Source organism: Phyllopteryx taeniolatus, chromosome 11 (assembly GCF_024500385.1).
Source record: "Phyllopteryx taeniolatus isolate TA_2022b chromosome 11, UOR_Ptae_1.2, whole genome shotgun sequence".
NCBI classification, from domain to species: Eukaryota; Metazoa; Chordata; class Actinopteri; order Syngnathiformes; family Syngnathidae; genus Phyllopteryx; species Phyllopteryx taeniolatus.
The window spans coordinates 12400478-12419349 of NC_084512.1; the positions used below are offsets into that span (position 1 = coordinate 12400478).

General features: G+C 42.2%; 1 protein-coding gene across 5 annotated transcripts in view; it reads left to right on the forward strand.

Moving 5' to 3' along the window:
- LOC133485737 (CSC1-like protein 2) overlaps window positions 1–18872 on the forward strand; it is a 28577-nt gene that overhangs the window by 5537 nt on the left and 4168 nt on the right. For 2 of the 5 annotated variants that reach the window (XM_061789950.1, XM_061789949.1), the window contains exons 2-24: window positions 421–642; window positions 2756–2835; window positions 4110–4151; window positions 4397–4453; window positions 5391–5484; window positions 5563–5600; window positions 5718–5860; window positions 6184–6235; window positions 6323–6431; window positions 6523–6593; window positions 6932–7012; window positions 7143–7266; window positions 8516–8649; window positions 8727–8864; window positions 8978–9131; window positions 9638–9744; window positions 9849–9935; window positions 11989–12054; window positions 12677–12839; window positions 17056–17161; window positions 17300–17467; window positions 17594–17709; window positions 17797–17868. In XM_061789950.1, coding sequence (XP_061645934.1) covers window positions 445–642; window positions 2756–2835; window positions 4110–4151; window positions 4397–4453; window positions 5391–5484; window positions 5563–5600; window positions 5718–5860; window positions 6184–6235; window positions 6323–6431; window positions 6523–6593; window positions 6932–7012; window positions 7143–7266; window positions 8516–8649; window positions 8727–8864; window positions 8978–9131; window positions 9638–9744; window positions 9849–9935; window positions 11989–12054; window positions 12677–12839; window positions 17056–17161; window positions 17300–17467; window positions 17594–17709; window positions 17797–17868 — 2400 coding nt within the window. In that variant the 5' untranslated portion in view covers window positions 421–444. Of the gene's footprint in view, window positions 1–420; window positions 643–2755; window positions 2836–4109; window positions 4152–4396; window positions 4454–5390; window positions 5485–5562; window positions 5601–5717; window positions 5861–6183; window positions 6236–6322; window positions 6432–6522; window positions 6594–6931; window positions 7013–7142; window positions 7267–8515; window positions 8650–8726; window positions 8865–8977; window positions 9132–9637; window positions 9745–9848; window positions 9936–11988; window positions 12055–12676; window positions 12840–17055; window positions 17162–17299; window positions 17468–17593; window positions 17710–17796; window positions 17885–18872 lie in introns of all 5 variants that reach the window. The other 3 variants (XM_061789952.1, XM_061789951.1, XM_061789953.1) reach the window with 3 other exon arrangements.

Below are 18872 nucleotides of genomic sequence, written 5' to 3' on the forward strand. Positions count from 1 at the left end.
CAATCGATCTGTACATCTTATAATAGCAAATAGCTAAGAGAAGCTTGATGAGTGATCTTGAAAGTGCTTGAATTTGATCTCAGAAATACCAAATTTACTTTGTAGAGAGCAAAAAAGTAATGTTCTGCTGTAACAGCAAAAAAATGGGAAGAGAAAGCCGATTCTAAAAGAGTGCCTTTCGGTTGTCGTATGTGTTGTCAGCAGTTAGGCATGTGACGATTCTGACGAATGAGAGAAACATCAACTTTGTTCAAAGAGGACAGAAACCTTTAATCCGTTCATGCTTCTTCCTGTTAGGTCTAATAGGTCTCTCTGTTTGCTGGTATTTTCTGCTATTATGTTATTTATTTTCTGTGTATAATCTTGTATAAATCAGCGATTTATACAAGATTTTATTAACACATTGGCCTTTCTTTACAGATTCTCAGCATGTTTCAGTGAGCGATGCAATTGCTGGTATTAGGGATGGCCATCTGGGGGGCGCAAGCTTGTTCCGACTCACAGAGCTGCACGACAACACTGCCACCCAATGCCACCTCCAAAGAGTACTGCTACTCAGCCAGAATTCGCAGCACAGTGCTGCAGGGCTTGCCCTTTGGTGGTGTACCAACCGTTCTCGCCCTTGACTTTATGTGCTTTTTGGTGAGTTGTTCTGACACATACAGTACCCTCCAGAGGTGGGTAGTTACGCGCAACATTTACTCCATTACATTTACTTAAGTAACATTTCAGATAAATTCTACTTGTCAGAGTAGTTTGAATGTAACATACTTTTTACTTTTACTTGAGTATTTATGTGAAGAAGAATGGACACTTTTCCTCTGTTACAATGATCGACATGCAGCTCACTACTTTTATTTATCCATTAGTGCGTGCGCGATCTATTTTTAGATTTCATCATCGACTTCCGCATAGGGCGCCGTTGCGCCAATCCAATGTGATCACGAGTGTCATTTGACTCCAATTTACCTATCAGATGGCACAAGGCGACTAGTCACATGACTGGACACAAACCCTTGGTGGGCCAATCAAAGTGACTCATTTTGGGAAAAACACAGCCGTGTGAATGTTTACGTTATAGACTCCGAAAAACAACAGCATTGTCATGTGGTGTAGTCTTTTACATTGTGACTGCACAAACATGGGTATTTTAGCCGACTTCTAACTCGAGAAATGAGCCTAACATGCATGTTTTTTTGGAATTGTTGACATTTTTGCTGATTTATTCAAAAATAAAAACTGAAATATCACACAGACCCTTTGCTGTGACACTCATATTTAACTCGGGTGCTGTCCATTTCTTCTGATCGTCCTTGAGATGGTTCTACACCTTCATTGAGTCCAGCTGTGTTTGATTATACTGATTGGACTGGATTAGGAAAGCCACACCCCTGGCTACAGACCTTACATCTCGCAGGGCATGTCAGAGCAAATGAGAAACATGAGGTCGAAGAAACTGCCTGAAGAGCTCTGAGACAGAATTGTGGCAAGGCACAGATCTGGCCAAGGTTACAAAAATATTTCTGCTGCACTTAAGGTTCCTAAGAGCACAATGGCCTCCATAATCCTGAAATGGAAGATGTTTGGGACAATCAGAACCCTTCCAAGAGCTGCCCGTCCGGCCAAACTGAGCAATCGGGGGAGAAGAGCCTTGGTGAGAGGGGTGAAGAAGAACCCAAAGATCACTGTGGCTGAGCTTCAGAGATGCAGTCGGGAGATGGGAGAAAGTTCTAGAAAGTCAACCATCACTGCAGCCCTCCACCAGTCGGGGCCTCTCCTCAGTGCCAGACACATGAAAGCCTGCATGGAATTTGCTAAAAAAAACAGCCGAAGGACTCCAAGATGGTGAGTAATAAGATTCTCTGGTCTGATGAGACCAAGATAGAAATTGTTGGCCTTAATTATAAGTGGCATGTGTGGACAAGACCAGGCACTGCTCATCACCTGTCCAATACAGTCCCAACAGTGAAGCATGGTGGTGGCAGCAACATGCTGTGGGTGCTTTTTTTCAGCTGTAGGGACAGGGAGACTGGTTGCAATCAAAGAAAGGATGAATGCGGCCAAGTACAGGGATATCCTGGACGAAAACCTTCTCCACAGTCCTCAGAACTTCAGGCTGGGCTGAAGGTTCACCTTAAAAAAGACTGACCCTAAGCACACAGCTAAAATACCGAAGGAGTGGCTTCAGAACATCCCCGTGACTGTTTTTGAATGACCCAGCCAGAGCCCTGACTTAAACCCAATTGAGCATCTCTGGAAAGACCTGAAAATTGCTGCCCACCAACGGTCACCATCCAACCTAACAGAACTGGAGAAGATCTGCAAGGAGGAATGGCAGATGATCCCCAAATCCAAGTGTGAAAAGCCTATTGCATCATTCCCAAAAAGACTCATGGCTGTATTAGCTCAAAAGGGTGCTTCTACTAAATACTGAGCAGAGGGTCTCAATACTTATGGCTGTGTGATATTTCAGTTTTTCTTTAATAAATCTGCAAAAATTTCAGCAATTCAGTTTTTTTCCTGTCAATATGGGGTGCTGTGTGTACATTAATGAGGAAAAAAATGAAAAAATATTTTAGCAAATGGCTGGAATATCAGAGAGTGAAAACTTTAAGGGGGTCTGAATACTTTCCGTACCCAATACTTGAGGGGACTGTAAATGTGATGATGACCTACTGTTTATTTTCATTCTGTATGATTACCACCATTTTATTTATTTTTCCAATATTTCTTGAAAATATTTGTGCGCATTTAGGGCTTGCTGTTTGTGTTCTCCTTCCTGCGAAAAGTTGCTTGGGATTATGGACGCCTCGCTCTGGTCACCGACGCTGACAGGTACAGTATGGCTATAAGGAGTTCAAATAACTTTGAAATACCCGGTAATAGCTGCTACTTTAGAAATGCACATCAAAAAGTATGGGACTACTTTTCCTTAACATTACCATTTAATTGTTGTCTTTTAAATTATCTATTTGCTGGCTATCTTGAAATGTCAACTAATCAATGACAAGGAAGACAGTCAATGACGTCATACTTATTCAATGCCATGGTGTTGCTGGAGAAATATGCATTTGGCGTTTGCTTGGTCCAAGGAAGCATTTTTTGGAGAGCTTAGTGTGGCAGGCAGCCACTCAGGATCTGTTTTTATATCGAGTCATCGTCATGGCTTAGGCTACAGACAGGCTGTGTGTTATCAATAGTGATCATACGTTCATTACACCAAAGGGAACATAGGTCTTGTCAGTTTTGTCTCAGACTAGAAATCTATTGAATGCACATTTGACAGCAAAAAATTAAGCTATTGTACGTAACAAAGTGCTCAAGGATTTGGCTCAGACAGGAAGTCGGTGTCATCTTTTAAAAAAAAAATAATAATACATCGTTTAGTCTAAGCCCAAAAGGTACGATTAGACCTGAAGTTTATAGAAAGTTAAGATTAACAACAGTATCAAATCAAATTGAATATGAACCTCTAAAACACTTTTAAGCCATGCCAACATTAAACATTTATAACTATATTTGTTTAAAAACTTAAAATCATTCCTGTCCAAGCATGTACTTTAACATTAATATTTGCATTTTAATTGTATTTTAATTTTTTTCCATTTTAGTGTAGTCCTAATAATGTCAAATTTATACTTTCAAAATTCAAATTGCACCTCCAATGATAGCTAATGCATATGCATGGAAGGAAAAAACAAAGTAAATTTTAGGGAGAGAACACCGCAAACCTCTGTCAAAACGTTTATACCTCATGACATGCTGCTTTATACCCCCCCATTTCACAGCTGTGGACATTTTGATTTTACTCCTCCACTATTTTTGCAGCTGTGTGTAAACTGATATTGGGTTGTAGCGTAGCGGGATGATGGGAGGGGGTGGCAGCTGCCGAAGTCAAATGTTATTTATCTAAAGCAGACTATATATCCACGGTGAAACAGATGCGCTTAGATTTGTGTTCATTGCAAGAGTGGTTGTGTTGTGTGTTGAGATGCTAATTAGTATGCTTGTGGTATGAAAAGTTTCTCCAGTGTTGCTCTGAGCCCGTATGAGAAAGCAGAGTTGCTTCAGATCAACACAACTAAATGTTTTGCCTGTCTTTTCACCAGGAGAATGGATCAGCGTTACAGTCGTCTGGATGATCGGGAATAGTATGTTATGTTTGTACATTGTGGCCCTGCATTTTTCTTCTCTCCCCCTTTTTCTGTTGTTAACCTACCTACCACTTAGGTTTCCCCATTCTTGGTGATTTAGTGTTTCTCCGGGTGTTTCCCAGTCCCAGGGTCCTAAATGATTCTCCCTCATCTCCTTGCCAAAGTCATTCTTGTGCTGTTGGGTGTCCTTGTCTTTAATTAGATCTGTGTGTACTAATCTCTGTATTAACCTCTTTCTGAAGCATGGCCTCCTCCTGTGTGGCCGCACAGCATGATGCACACAGACAAAACACTTTTAGGTAGAGATGAGTCTTCATCTACACTCCACATTGATATTCTACACATCATTCTTCTAATAAACCTACTTTTGAGTTCCAGCAGAGCCCATTTCCTGTTCATATAGTAAACAAAAAAGTACCGCAGAGCTTCTTAAAAACTAATACTATAAAGCGTTACCAGTTTGATACACACTTAAAAAAACAACAAATTTCCCCCAATTACCTTTACCTATACAGTATGTTTGTCATGATTAATGATCATCTACGTGAAGACGCTGCTCTTGATTTCTCATAAACATAATTATCAAAAATGATTTCACAAGGTAGAAAACAAATATCCATATGCAACATTATATTTGTATAAATATCTGAAAGTGGTGTAATTTTCTAATGTTAACTTCTACAACATTCCAAGGAAATCACAATGTCCCGTCACTGGTGATCTATTTTGAAAACAGGCCCATGGGCGTGGTCCTGTGTGTCGGTGACCCCTGAAAAATAGTAGTAAGGGACAGCATATTGGCTCTGCAGGGCAAGCTCAAAAGGATCTGGTTCTTGTTTATCACTGGGTTTCTTCTGGGGGGTGGGGAAGTTCTCTTTGAGGCGTAAAGAGGTTGTGAATTCGAGAGAGACTTACGATGACCCTTTATTTTGGAAGAAATTTTTGCTTTTGCGCTGACGGCATCTAATTGTCTAAAAGCCGGATTCCATCTGTCTGTGCAAGTGCACACATTCTCTGCTATAAGCCACTTTGGGAGGTACTGTCTGAAAGGGACAGGTGAACCCGGCTACGCTGCCAATGTGCCAATTTACTGGAAATGCAGTGTGGGGGAAATAAAAGCTTATTTGTATGTGTATAAGCTTTCTTATACTGCCAATGGCAATCCTGGTGTGTTAGGACACAAATAATTTGTTGTTACACCAAGACGTGTCTGTGGGTTGTGTTTTCGTCACACAGTGCGGCTGCTGACTTGACAACAGACACATCTGCTGAACGCTATGAGCGCCTCACCTCAGTTTCCAGCTCGGTAGACATAGATCAGAGAGACACAGTAAGAATATCATTGCTGTTACAGAATGAGCAATTATGTTTGGCCAGGTTTCATTCACATTACTGCACTCTCTTACAGGGCTTCTGCTCTTGGCTCACTGCTATCTTCCGCATCAAGTGAGTCAGCCTGCTCTTCATTAAAAAAATAAAAATAATAAAAAAACTTAATTTGAAGTGCTTTTTTTTCAAGTAAAATTAAACCAGCTCACTGCAATGATGTGATTTTTCCTGTAGGGACGATGAGATTAGGGAGAAGTGTGGCGAAGACGCAGTACATTATTTGTCCTTCCAGCGTCACATCATCGGCCTGCTGGTAGTGGTGGGTGTGCTCTCTGTTGGCATCATCTTGCCTGTAAACTTTTCAGGAAACCTACTTGGTGAGTTGACTGTGTTTTAAAACTAAAGAATGAGACCATTTTCAGTATCACAAAATTATCATGTAATGCTGTTAAACTAGTGTGGCTCGACATTACGTAGTCTTGAAATCACATCTAGTAATGATGCTTTGAACAATGTACCGACCGGTACATGCCCTGCAGACACCTTACTAAATCATACTAACATTTTTCAGTCAACTTGTGTCATGGGTCATCTCCCTACTCCATATTTTTCTGTTGTTGTTGTTAATATTTTATCTGCTGTATTCTAAACCACATTTCAACAGGAGTCTTTCAAAATAATGATTATATTTTTCCTACAGAAAACAATGCTTATAATTTTGGAAGAACTACGATAGCAAATCTAGATGCAGAGTGAGTTTTTCTTGGGCAACAATTTTAACAACAATTTGATTTACAGGCTGTTCCTTAACACTGGTATCAACTGTTTATCTTATCCAGTAATGCGCTCTTGTGGCTGCACACCATATTTGCATTCCTTTACCTGTTACTGACAGTGTGCAGCATGAGAAGACACACCTCCAAGATGCACTACGCAGAGGATGACCTGGTTAGTTTCACAAGTGTCTCTCCACAAGCATAGTTTTTTGGGGGTTTTTTTTGTATGTTTTTTTTAAACTCCTTTTCCCAATTCACTCCAGGTCAAACGAACATTATTTGTCAATGGACTCTCCAAATATGCAGAAGAAACTGAAATAAAGCAACATTTTGAGTAAGTCCCTTTGAATATTTTTTTCCTGTGATTTCATATTGAGTATCTCATAACATCTCTTCTATAGCTTATCATTTCCTGCATGCTTCTGTACTCTTAACTGCATTAGAGTATGTGAGCCATGCCTTTTCCTCTTAAAGTTGTTACCCAGGATGAGACAATGGCAGGCTTATAAGTATGAATGTCCATAATAGAAGCCAGATGAGCAGAATTATGCAAGTCATGTGTGCTTTGCTACTAGTGAGGAGGGGTGTTTGGCCCTGATCCCACTTGACCAACTTTTATTAGCCAGCCAACTGCTCTTGTATTACCATTCCCTCTGTCCCTTTGTTTAATAGGCAGGCGTATGAAAACTGTGCTGTGCTGGAAGCCCGCATCTGTTACAATGTGGCAAGGCTGATGTATCTTAACTCTGAAAGGTACCAGTTCTGCACAGAGGTTACAATTATTTGGAAAGTGTCCAGAGCACAGAGGTTACAATTATTTGGAAAGTGTCCAGATATCAATCAGTGATGCCGTCAGTGTAAAATATTACTGTTTTGTATGCAGGAAGAAGGCAGAGCGCAGCAAGAAATTCTTCCTTGATCTACAGGCCAAAGAGCACATAACCACCATGATAAACCCAAAGCCATGTGGACACCTTTGCTGTTGCATCATCAAAGGTTGTGAGCAGGTCAGAAGAACATTTCCTTTCTTTTAATCTCAAATATACTGCTTAAGCTTTCTTGCAATAAAATTTTTTACTTATAGATGCTGATTATTTTTGCCATCTTGGTCATTTTTGTGATAACCTTCAGTTGATTTAAAATCTACACACCCGTTCAAATGCCAGGTTTTTGTGTTGTATAAAAATGCAATCATGATAAATCATTTAAACACGTTTTCCACCATTAATACGACCTATAACCTGTACAACTCAATTGCGAGGGGGGGGGGAAAAAAAGAAAAAAATAATGTGTCCGCACCCTCTTATAACCGGACATGTGCCTGTGTTCAGAATGAATCACTTTCAAACTCAGGTTAAATTCGAGTCAATGCACACCTGCAACTATGACACCCTTGGTTTAATTGGACCATGACGCCACATTTTCCCACGTTTGGGGGATTTCAAGGTTTAATTAGACCATGACGCCACATTTTCCCACGTTTGGGGGATTTCAAGTGTATTTTTTTTCTTTGCAATAAAAGGCTTCCATCTTGCCACACTACCCCATAGCCCAGACATATGAAGAAGATAGGAGATTGTTGTCCCCTGTATTAAATAGCTAGTACTTGCCAGAAATTCCTGCATCTCCTTCAATGTTGCTTTTGTCCTCTTGTCAGCCTCTTTGACCAGTTTCCTTATCTTTTCATCAATTTTGGAGCGTTGTCGAGTTCTTGGTAATGTTACGTATGTGCCATATTTTCTCTACTTGATGACAACTTGTATTCACTGTATTCCATGGTGCATTTATTGCCTTTAACATTCTTTTGTACCCTTCTCCTGACTATCTTTAAACAGTGAGATCCCCTTGATGCTGTCGAATCTCTGTGGACTATGGCTTGTCCTGTAAGATGACTAAAAAAATTTCAGGAAAAGCCTTCTACAATAGCTGAACTTTGAGGTTAATCATAGGCACTTTAAATCGTGGCACATGTGTGCTGACTCCCATTTAACATGAGTTTGAATCTGAGTTGTTAATTCTGAGCCACATCCCCAGTTATAAGATGGTATGCACACTTGTGCAATGACATTGTTTGTTTTAACTTCCCCTCTCTAAAATATATATATTTTTTCCAAGTTGTGCAGGGTTTAGGTCACAAAACCCTGGCATTGAACAGGGCTATGTGGACTTGAATATCTACTGTATGTTCATTTCAGAAATGCAATCTTAAGCTTGCTTCAAATCCCATCAATATTTGGATGTTTATGTCCCCCACAGGAAGAGGCTGTGAGTTATTATACCAAGCTAGAGGCTCAATTAAAAGATGGCTACAGGAAGGAGAGAGAGAAGGTCAACAGGAAACCTTTGGGAATGGCATTTGTCACCTTTCAAAACGAATCCATAACTGCTATGTAAGAAGTCCACTTAGTATTTCTATATAACAGAGAATATGTAAGTGAAATTATTTTTTTTTTGTGGTTCATCGCAGAATCTTGAAGGACTTCAATGCTTGCAAATGTCAGGGCTGCCACTGTCGCCGAGAGCCGCAGAGCTCTGCATTCAGCGAAAAACTCCAGACACACAACTGGACTGTGAGCTATGCCCCTGATCCGCACAATGTCTACTGGTGAGTGTGAATTAAAGTCACTGTATCAGCAATATCAGTAATTGGTCAGCTTTGCTGGCCACTCTGGCTTTTTTAAAAAAAATCTAACCGCGAGATAACCTTTATTCCTCCAGGGAGCATCTGTCGTTGGGAGGATTCTCGTGGTGGATGCGCTGCTTGATCATAAACTGTGTCCTCTTTCTCCTCCTCTTCTTCCTCACCACTCCAGCCATCATTATCTCCACCATGGACAAGTTCAATGTTACCAAACCGGTGGAGTACCTAAACGTGAGGCAATTTGTTTGGAATATTAAAGGTTCCTTCATTCTCATATCATTTGTTATGGTTCATCTTTAGCCATCCTGAGACTGTGAACCATGTGAATGTTTTTTTTTGTCTAAATTTTACAAAAGGGGTGAGAATTATAATTGTATGAATTACAACTGGTGCAGATGAGTCTGTAAGCAATCGCTAATTATAAGTATTGGCCCAAGCCATCTTGAGCATTTGCAGAAAATAGCCATTAAAATCTTTAATCTTCTTGTGTTTTTATGGAAAAGAATAATCACTGAGAGATGACACCATACTTGTGTATGAAAATTTGGAATTAACTTCAGATATCAGTAGTATTGGAGAGTAGTCCATACATTTTGAAGAGAACTGATTTGAAAAATGGACTCATAATCCTGAAATAAACATACTTACAGATTTAATCTTTGACTTCAGTTCAGACGGTCAATTTAGCCGTCATGTTCTTGTCTCATCATATCAATGTCTGTGTGTTTTGTCCAAAGAATCCAATTATCACTCAGTTTTTCCCCACCCTCCTCCTGTGGTCCTTCTCTGCCTTACTTCCTACCATTGTCTACTACTCTGCCTTCTTTGAAGCCCATTGGACGCGGTAAGGTTTTCACTTCAAGCAGTCATTTCAGGATGTATTGATGTGTGAGTGTAACGTATGTTTTGGTTTTCCCAGATTGATAATGCCGCCTTTTGTTCTTACAGGTCAGGAGAGAACAGAACTACTATGCATAAATGCTACACTTTCCTAATCTTCATGGTACTCCTACTGCCCTCCCTTGGTCTAAGCAGGTACTGTATATAGTCCATCCATCCATTTTCTACCGCTTATCCGAGGTCGGGTCATGGGGGCAGTAGCTTTAGCAGGGACGTCCAGACTTCCCTCTCCCCAGGCACTTCATCCAGCTCTCCCGGTGGGACGTGCCTGGAACACCTCTCCGGGGAGGCGTCCGGGAGGCATCCAAATCAGATGCCCCAGCCACCTCATCTGGCTCCTCTCGATTTGGAGGAGCAGCGGCTCTACTCTGAGATCCTCCCGGATGACCGAGCTTCTCACCCTATCTCTAAGGGAGAGCCGCTGCTTGTATCCGGGATCTAGTTCTTTCGGTCACGACCCACAGCTCGTGACCATAGGTGAGGGTAGGAACGTAGCTCGACCGGTAAATTGAGAGCGTAGCCTTTCGGCTTGGCTCCTTCTTTACCACAACGGACCGATACAAAGGCCGCATCACTGCAGACACTGCACCAATCCGCCTGTTGATCTCCCGTTCCATTCTTCCCTCACTCGTGAACAAGACCCCAAGATACTTGAACTCCTCCACTTGGGGTAGGATCTCATCCCCGACCCGGAGAGGGCACGCCACCCTTTTCCGACTGAGGACCATGGTCTCAGATTTGGAGGTGCTGATTCTCATCTGAGCTGCTTCACACACTGCTGCGAACTGCTCCAGTGGGAGTTGGAGATCACGGCTTGATGAAGCCAACAGAACCACATCTGCAAAAAGCAGAGATGCAATACTGAGGCCACCAAACCGGACCCCCTCTACGCCTCGGCTGCGCCTAGAAATTCTGTCCATAAAAGTTATGAACTGAATCGGTGACAAAGGGCAGCCTTGGCGGAGTCCAACCCTCAGCGGGAACGAGTCCGACTTACTGCCGGATATGCGGACCAAACACTGACTCCGGTCGTACAGGGACCGAACAGCCCATATCAGGGGGTTTGGTACCCCATACTCCCGAAGCACCCCCCACAGGACTCCCCGAGGGACACTGTCGAACGTCTTCTCCAAGTCCACAAAACACATGTAGACTGGTTGGGCGAACTCCCATGCACCCTCGAGGATCCTGCCGAGAGTGTAGAGCTGGTCCACGGCCAGGATGAAAACCATACAGCTCCTCCTGGATCTGAGATTCGACTTCCCAACGGACCCTCCTCTCCAGCACCCCTGAATAGACCTTACCAGGGAGGCTGAGGAGTGTGGTCCCCCTTCTTAAAAAGGGGGACCACCACCCCAGTCTGCCAATCCAGAGGCACTGTGCCTGATGTCCACACGATGTTGCAGAGGCATGTCAACCAGGACAGCCCCACAACATCCACAGCCTTTAGGAACTCCTCATCTTTAACCACCTCTGTGACTTCAACCCCAGAGATAGGAGAGCCCGCCGGAGCCAACACACCACCAGGTGGTGATCAGTTGACAGCTCCGCCCCTCTCTTCACCCGAGTGTCCAAGACATGCGGCCGCAAGTCCGATGACGCGACCACAAAGTCGATCATCGAACTGCGACCTAGCATGTCCTGGTGCCAAGTGCACGTGTGGACACCCTTATGCTTGAACATGGTGTTCGTTATGGACAATCCGTGATGAGCACAGAAGTCCAATAACAGAACACCGCTCGGGTTCTGATCAGGGGGGCTGTTCCTCCCAATCACGCCCTTCCAGGTCTCACTGTCATTAAACACGTGAGCATTGAAGTCCCCCAGCAGAACGATGGAATCTGCAGCGGGAGCGCTCTCCAGGACCCCCTACAAGGACTGTCGTCATCATAAGGGGTCTTTGAGCCGTGCTTTGTCGGGTCCCTCACCTAGGACCTGTTTGCCATGGGTGACCCTACCAGGGGCATAAAGCCCCAGACAACTTAGCTCCTAGGATCATTGGGACACACAAACCCCTCCACCACGATAAGGTGATGGCTCAAGGAGGGGTGTATATATGTATTTTTTATTTTATACCAGTTACATAAGTATGTACTGCAGTACAATACTGTATTTTATAAAATTTATTAAGCTATGTACTTTTACTATTGTTATCATCAATTTTAACATTTGTGTTTTCTGTCTTTAGTTTGGATGTTTTCTTCCGGTGGCTTTTTGACAAAAGATTCTTGGCAGATGCTAAAGTGAGATTTGAGTAAGTTGCATGCGTACATATAATCCAGAGTTTTGCTGCACCTTTTCAATGAAATAAATTTGTAACCAATTTATCACATTAGTTCTAACAATCATCTTTGCATTTTTAGGATGTCAAAATCCTTTAAAAATACATGAATGAATGAGAATACCTAACGCCTATGTTTTTTTTTTTTTTCCACCTCAAACAATGCAGTGTACTCATATTTCTGAATGTCTCAATTAGGCACCATGACAGTAGTGGTTAGCACGTCTGCCTCTTATTTTGGAGGTACTGGGCTTGAAACCAAGTCTCTGTGGGGTTTGCGTGTGCCCCCTGTGCATGTGTGTTCCTCCAGGTATTCCAGCTTCCTCCCACATTCAAAAAAACATGCATGTGGGCTTTATTGAAGACTCTAAATTGTCTGTGGGCGTGAGTGTGAATGACTTTTTGTCTAAGTGTCCTGCGACTGGGTAGCAAACTGTCCAGGGTGTGCTTCCTGCCTCTTGCCTCGAATCAGATGGCCTCCAGTTATCTCCGACCCTCATGAGGGCAAGCAGTATAGATAATGGGTCTATATTAGTTAAAAATACAGTAGACCTAATCTAAAACACCCCTGTCCTGTCTGTGTTGTCCACATCAGGTGCGTCTTCCTTCCTGACAATGGAGCCTTCTTTGTGAACTATGTCATTGCATCTGCATTCATTGGAAATGCCATGGACCTGCTCAGGATCCCTGGTCTACTTATGTACATGATCCGCCTTTGCCTCGCTCGATCTGCAGCCGAGCGCAGGAACGTCAAGAGGGTTAGTATGGGACTGCCTTATCAACAACACTTTGTTTATGCAAGTCTGGTCATAATAAACAGTCAAACTGTAATACAGTATTATTATATGTCTATTACTATGAATAGCAGAGCTGCCAACCTGTAAACATTTACTTCCGGAACTATTTGTCTGGATTTCCATATTTTGAAAATTTTATGGTAAATGGACTGCACTTGTATAGCGCTTTATTTACCCCATCACAGTGCCCAGAGCGCCACATTCACCCACTCACACACACACATTCATACACTAATGGGCGATTGCTGCCATACAAGGCGCTGCCAGGCCCACTGGGAGCAAATTAGGGTTCAGTGTCTTGTTCAAGGAGACTTCGACATGCGGACAGTCGTAGCTGGGATTCGAACCAGTTCGCCCAATAAAGCACAATTTATCAAGAACCTTTCCGTGTGAGTCATAATCGTCTGCCATAATTTATTATGGCTTCAATATTTGTCATTTTAATGTTTTTATTACATCAACCTTGTAATGGTGGACACAGTTGCAGCCTGAATCAAAGTACCAGTATATGAGATTTCAATCATCAAAAATATCTGTGAATGGATTACTTTAATTTCTCGTCTATAATGTGCATTTCTTTCCCCAAAAAAATCTTCAGAAGTCAGTAGTGCGCATTATACCAGAATCATCTTTATTTGCCAATTATGTCAAAAACACACAAGGAATTTGTCTCCGGTAGTTGGAGCCGCCCTAGTATGACAATAGACAGCCATTTGAAAGAAAATACTTTTGAGACATAAAAACACAGTACAGAGAGTCACTGAGCAATGAAAGGTTACCAGTAATGTGGTAATGCCGATATTATTATTTTTTGACAATTTAGAGCAGTTTGAAATGAGCAATAGTCTGTTAAAGTGACCATTGTGCAAATGGCGCAGAGCCTTCAGTAAGCAGTTTAAAGTGACGAGCAGTGCGATAATCTGGAAAAATGTCAATTGTTCAAATGGTGCAGATGCTTCTCAAGCACATGACAGATATGCAAATAGTGCAGAGTGATGAGACTTCTACAGTGAGTGCATGAATAATGTATAATTTGCACAACACAGATGTGACAACAATCTCAAGACATAATTAGCAGCATGTTACAAAGGAATTGTAAGTTAACTGTTTAAGAAGTTAATGGCAAGAGGGAAGAAGCTGTTGGAATGTCTGCTAGTTTTAGTTTGCATTGTTTGATAGCGCCTACATGAGGGAAGGAGCTGGAAGAGGTGGTGACCAGGATGTGGAGGGTCCAAGAGGATTTTGCATGCTCTTGTCTTAGTTCTGGCGGCGTGCAAGTCCTCAAGGATTGGTAGGGGGGTACAGACATTTTTTTCAGCAGTCCTGATTGTCCGTTGCAGTCGGAATTTGCCCGAGCAGCACCAAACCAGATTGTGATGGATTAACACAGGACTGATTCAATGACTGCTGTGTAGAACTGCCTCAATGGCTTTTGTGGAAGACCGTGCTTCCTGAGAAGCCGCAGAAAGTAAATCCTCTGCTGGGCCTTTTTGAGGATGGAGTTGATGTTGATCTCCCACTTCAGGTGCTGAGAGACTGTAATTCCCAGGAACTTGAAGGTCTTGACGGTTGACACAGGGCAGTTGGACAGCGTGAGGGCAGCTGTGTTGAAGGATGCTTCCTGAAGTCCACAATCATCTCTACAGTCTTGAGCGTGTTCAGCTCCAACTTGTGTCAGCTGAACCACAGCTCCAGGCGCTCCACTTCCTGTCGATGCGCAGACTCGTCACAGTCTTCGATGAGGCCGATGACTGTGGTGACGTCTGCAAACTTCAGGAGTTTGACAGCCGGGTGGGTTAAGGTGCAGTGGTTCGTGTAGAGAGAGAAGAGCAGTGGAGAGGACACAACCTTGGGTCACTGAAGTGAGCAATTGATTTGCTGCAAATCAGCTAGCACAGACTTCGCAATACCTTTTGAAAAAGTCAGATGGTATTGAGTGAAGACAGCTCGTTGATGGTTGAACCGTTTTCTCTGCAGTTTTTTGGTCAACTGTATCAAATTCTGACATGGTAATAGTGTCCTGTTTTCTTGCCCTTCGCTGTAGCAGCCGCTCACTCGGGGTTGAAGCAGCCTGCAACACAGGCCACCCGGATTCCTCGGTAATCTGCTGGTGTGTCCTCCCTTTTAGATGTTGTCCCATATCTTTGGGCTTTGGTCCCAGTAAATTCCAGGGAGAACTGCTGGATGGTCCATTACCGTTTCCACAGTCCACAAACGTCCCCTTTGTTGAGATAAGTGGCTGTTTGTTAGCACACTTCTGCTCACCATTTTGAGACATCGGTGGTTTCATTAGAGTGGTTTCATTCCCCGACTGTCCTTTACATCCACATACACTTCAAGACGGTGGATTTTCGTTTCATTGACATCCTCTGTAGCAGCCCTTGATAGTCCTTAGTGGAAAAGGGAGACATCTTTATTGCTGGTCTTGTTGCTAATAGCAGGCTTGTGCTAATTAGCAGGCCACATTCACATAATGGTGAGAGGGTATCATAAAATATTGGAATATAGCAACAACTGCCTGTATCTACAAAAACAAAGTACATTCCCACAGGTTTAAAAATATCCAGGAGTGGCTGCTTCTAATTTTTTTTTGAAGAAAAACGAGCTCATCAGTAAGAAAAAATGTAAACAGAAGCGACGCAAGGAGAGCGAGCAAAAAAAGCGTCTGCACTGTACGAGAGCGAGAGAGTAGAAGGTGTTCAAGTCGTCAGATAGTCCTTTATTGTTCTCTACATGGGGGGATGGTCGCTTGTAGTTGGTTCGCGATTTTAATCCACGCCAGACTGATTTAGAGTCGTTAGCGGTAAACTGTTTTTCTGTCTTTACTGCATAATTTCTCTTTGCGATGTTAATTTCTTTATTCAGCTGGTTTGTAGCGCAATTATACTGGGCTCTATCCCCACTTCGATAGGCGTCCTCTTTAGCCTGGCAAAGTTGCTTAAGTTTAACAGTGAACCATGGCTTGTTATTGAATGTGCGAAATGACTTTGTTGGTAAATGTACCTCTTCGCAGAAACTGATATAGGATGTAACAGTGTCCGCATATTCATCCAGGCTGCCAGTTGAAGTTTCAAAGACACTCCAGTCTGTGCAGTCTAAACAGATTTTAAGTTCTATCTTTTTTTCATTGGTGCACTTCAGTTTTCACCATAGGCTTTGCACATTTAAGTTTTTCCTCTATGTTTGTATTAAGTAGCGATCCGGTAAAGTTAGAAAATTCCTTCACAGTGAAATGAGGTATATGAGTAGATGTGTTTTTAGAAAAGCCATCAATTGGTTTTGATTTTATGTTTACATCATGCCCTTGCGATTGGCTGGCGACCAGTTCAGGGTGTAGTCCGCCTTTCGCCCAAAGTCCGCTGGGATAGGCTCCAACGCCCCACAACCCTGAAAAGGATAAGCGGTGTAGAGAATGATCGATGGATGGTAGTTAACATCATATTTAGGTTCACATTTAAAATGTTATAATTCATCTACTCCTGTATTGAGGCTGTGATGCACCCTAGAGGATAGTTTTGAGACTGGAGTATTATTAAAATACAGCTTTATGGAGGTATTTTTCATCCCCCACGTGACCCTTGGCACATTAGCCAGCTTGCAAAACTACTGAAAGCTAGAGCGGTCACGTGACCAGGTAACGTGTTCACTCCTGTTGCAAGATAATAAAGAAATAGTTAAGACACAACAAAAGCTGCAGAGGGGTAATAAACACACATAAGATTGATTACCATTCACATTATTACAACTATTTATGGGATTAGGGGACTAACTGATTTAAAACAGCATTTTAACAACTATACAATGGCGCTAGGCACGCTGGGAAATTCTCTGACAGCAAGCTGCCACGATGACTGCAACAATTACATAATCGTAAACACACTGCGGCTCGCTATCATAAGATTTCCCAGCTGTCAGACGCTGAAATTTTATTATTTTTTCCTCACCAGTATCTGAAACAATGAGCGTTACGGCCGTAACAAGTCAACAGAAAAAAAATACGGACGTTCCGTAACATTTGGCTGCTCTGGAATAGTAAATCCCTCACTGTGAATACCCTATTAACATTTTTACTGTTGGTAAGGTATTAATGCAAAGTTTTATTAGTTTGCTGTTTTCAAGGTTAAGTTTAAGTGACTGGTGCAAATAAATATGTATTATTTATCCTGTCATTCTGTAGCATCAAGCTTACGAGTTCCAGTTTGGTGCGGCTTATGCTTGGATGATGTGTGTCTTCACGGTGGTTATGACCTACAGCATCACCTGCCCAATCATTGTCCCCTTTGGTTAGTTCTGCCTTTATTTGCACTGGTGTGCTGCTGCTTATGCTATCTGATGCAATTATGTTGTTCTGTTCTTCATATCCTCGCTTATCAGCTTGCCTAATAGGATTTACTGACTTCATGCTCCACTTCTCTATGCAGGGCTGATGTACATGCTTCTCAAACACTTAGCAGACAGGTACAACATGTACTATGCTTATCTGCCTTCCAAACTGGACAAGAAGATCCATTCTGGAGCTGTTAACCAAGTGGTGGCTGCTCCAATTCTTTGTCTATTTTGGCTTCTTTTCTTCTCCACGATGCGCTCTGGTAGGAAAGCACTCCATCTAGAGGCCACAAATTACCTTTTTCTCCCCCACCCACCCCCCAATTTTTTGGGGGGCGATGGCAATTTAAAGCACCTGATTAACAAATTGCCCAAATTTCCTTTCCCAGGATTTTCAGCTGCAATCTCCATGTTCACGTTCATAGTTTTGATCATCACAATCACTGTCTGCCTCTCGCATGTCTGCTTTGGACATTTTAAATATTTGAGTGCGCACAACTACAAGGTAACAAAGCCTGTCAACTTCTAGGTATTTTTATATACATTTATTTTTTATTTTTTACTTGAGTCAAATGAATTTTTTGTGTCCCAGATTGATACTCAAGTATTGGATGTGACTGAGAAGGGACCTACAGAGTGCACTACTGATTCCAACAAAGCGGCAGTAAGTAGTCAGACAGGTATTAAGTGTCTCTTTTCTGTCGTCACTTTCTATTAACATTATGATAGGAATTCCTCCCACAGTCTAAATATGCGTTATGTTGGGGTGAAAGGTCATTCCATGGCCAAATTCTTCTTTCATTTTGTTAAAATTAATGTAATTTAGCAGTAAGTGGCACAATAATGTGGTGAAGACTAAAACGTTGTGTTAGAGATGGTAATGAAAACTATTTGCCAATGTCATTGTTTGTTATACATTTTGAAAATTGTCACTCATTGTAGCTACATTCAGATGTTTTCAGATGGGTGCTTTACTTTCTTTGCAATTTGGTCCCATTAGACACCTTGTGCAATTACAAACCACCAGGAGAACTACAGTGGGTACGGAAAGTATTCAGACCCCCTTAAAGTTTTCACTTTCTTATATTGCAGCCATTTGCTAAAATATTTTTTCATTTTTTTTCCTCATTAATGTACACACAGCACCCCATACTGACAGAAAAAAAACTGACTTGTTGAAATTTTTGCAGATTTATTAAAGAAAAACTGAAATATCACACAGCCATAAGTATTCAGACTCTTTGCTCAGATTTAGTAGAAGCACCCTTTTGAGCTAATAGAGCCATGAGTCTTTTTGGGACTGATGCAACAAGTTTTTCACACCTGGATTTGGGGAACCTCTGCCATTCCTCCTTGTAGATCATGTCCAGTTCTGTCAGGCTGGATGTTGAACATTGGTGGGCAGCCATTTTCAGGTCTCTCCAGAGATGCTCAAATAAGTCAGGGCTCTGGATGGGCCATTCAAGAACAGTCACGGAATTGTTCTCCTTCGTTATTTTAGCTGTGTGCTTAGGGTCATTGTCCTGTTGGATGGTGAACCTTCGGCCCAGTCTGAGGTCCTGAACACTCTCTGGAGAAGGTTTTCGTCCAGGATATTCCTGTACTTTGCCGCATTCATCTTTCCTTTGATTGCAACCAGTCGTCCTGTCCCTGTAGCTGAAAAACACC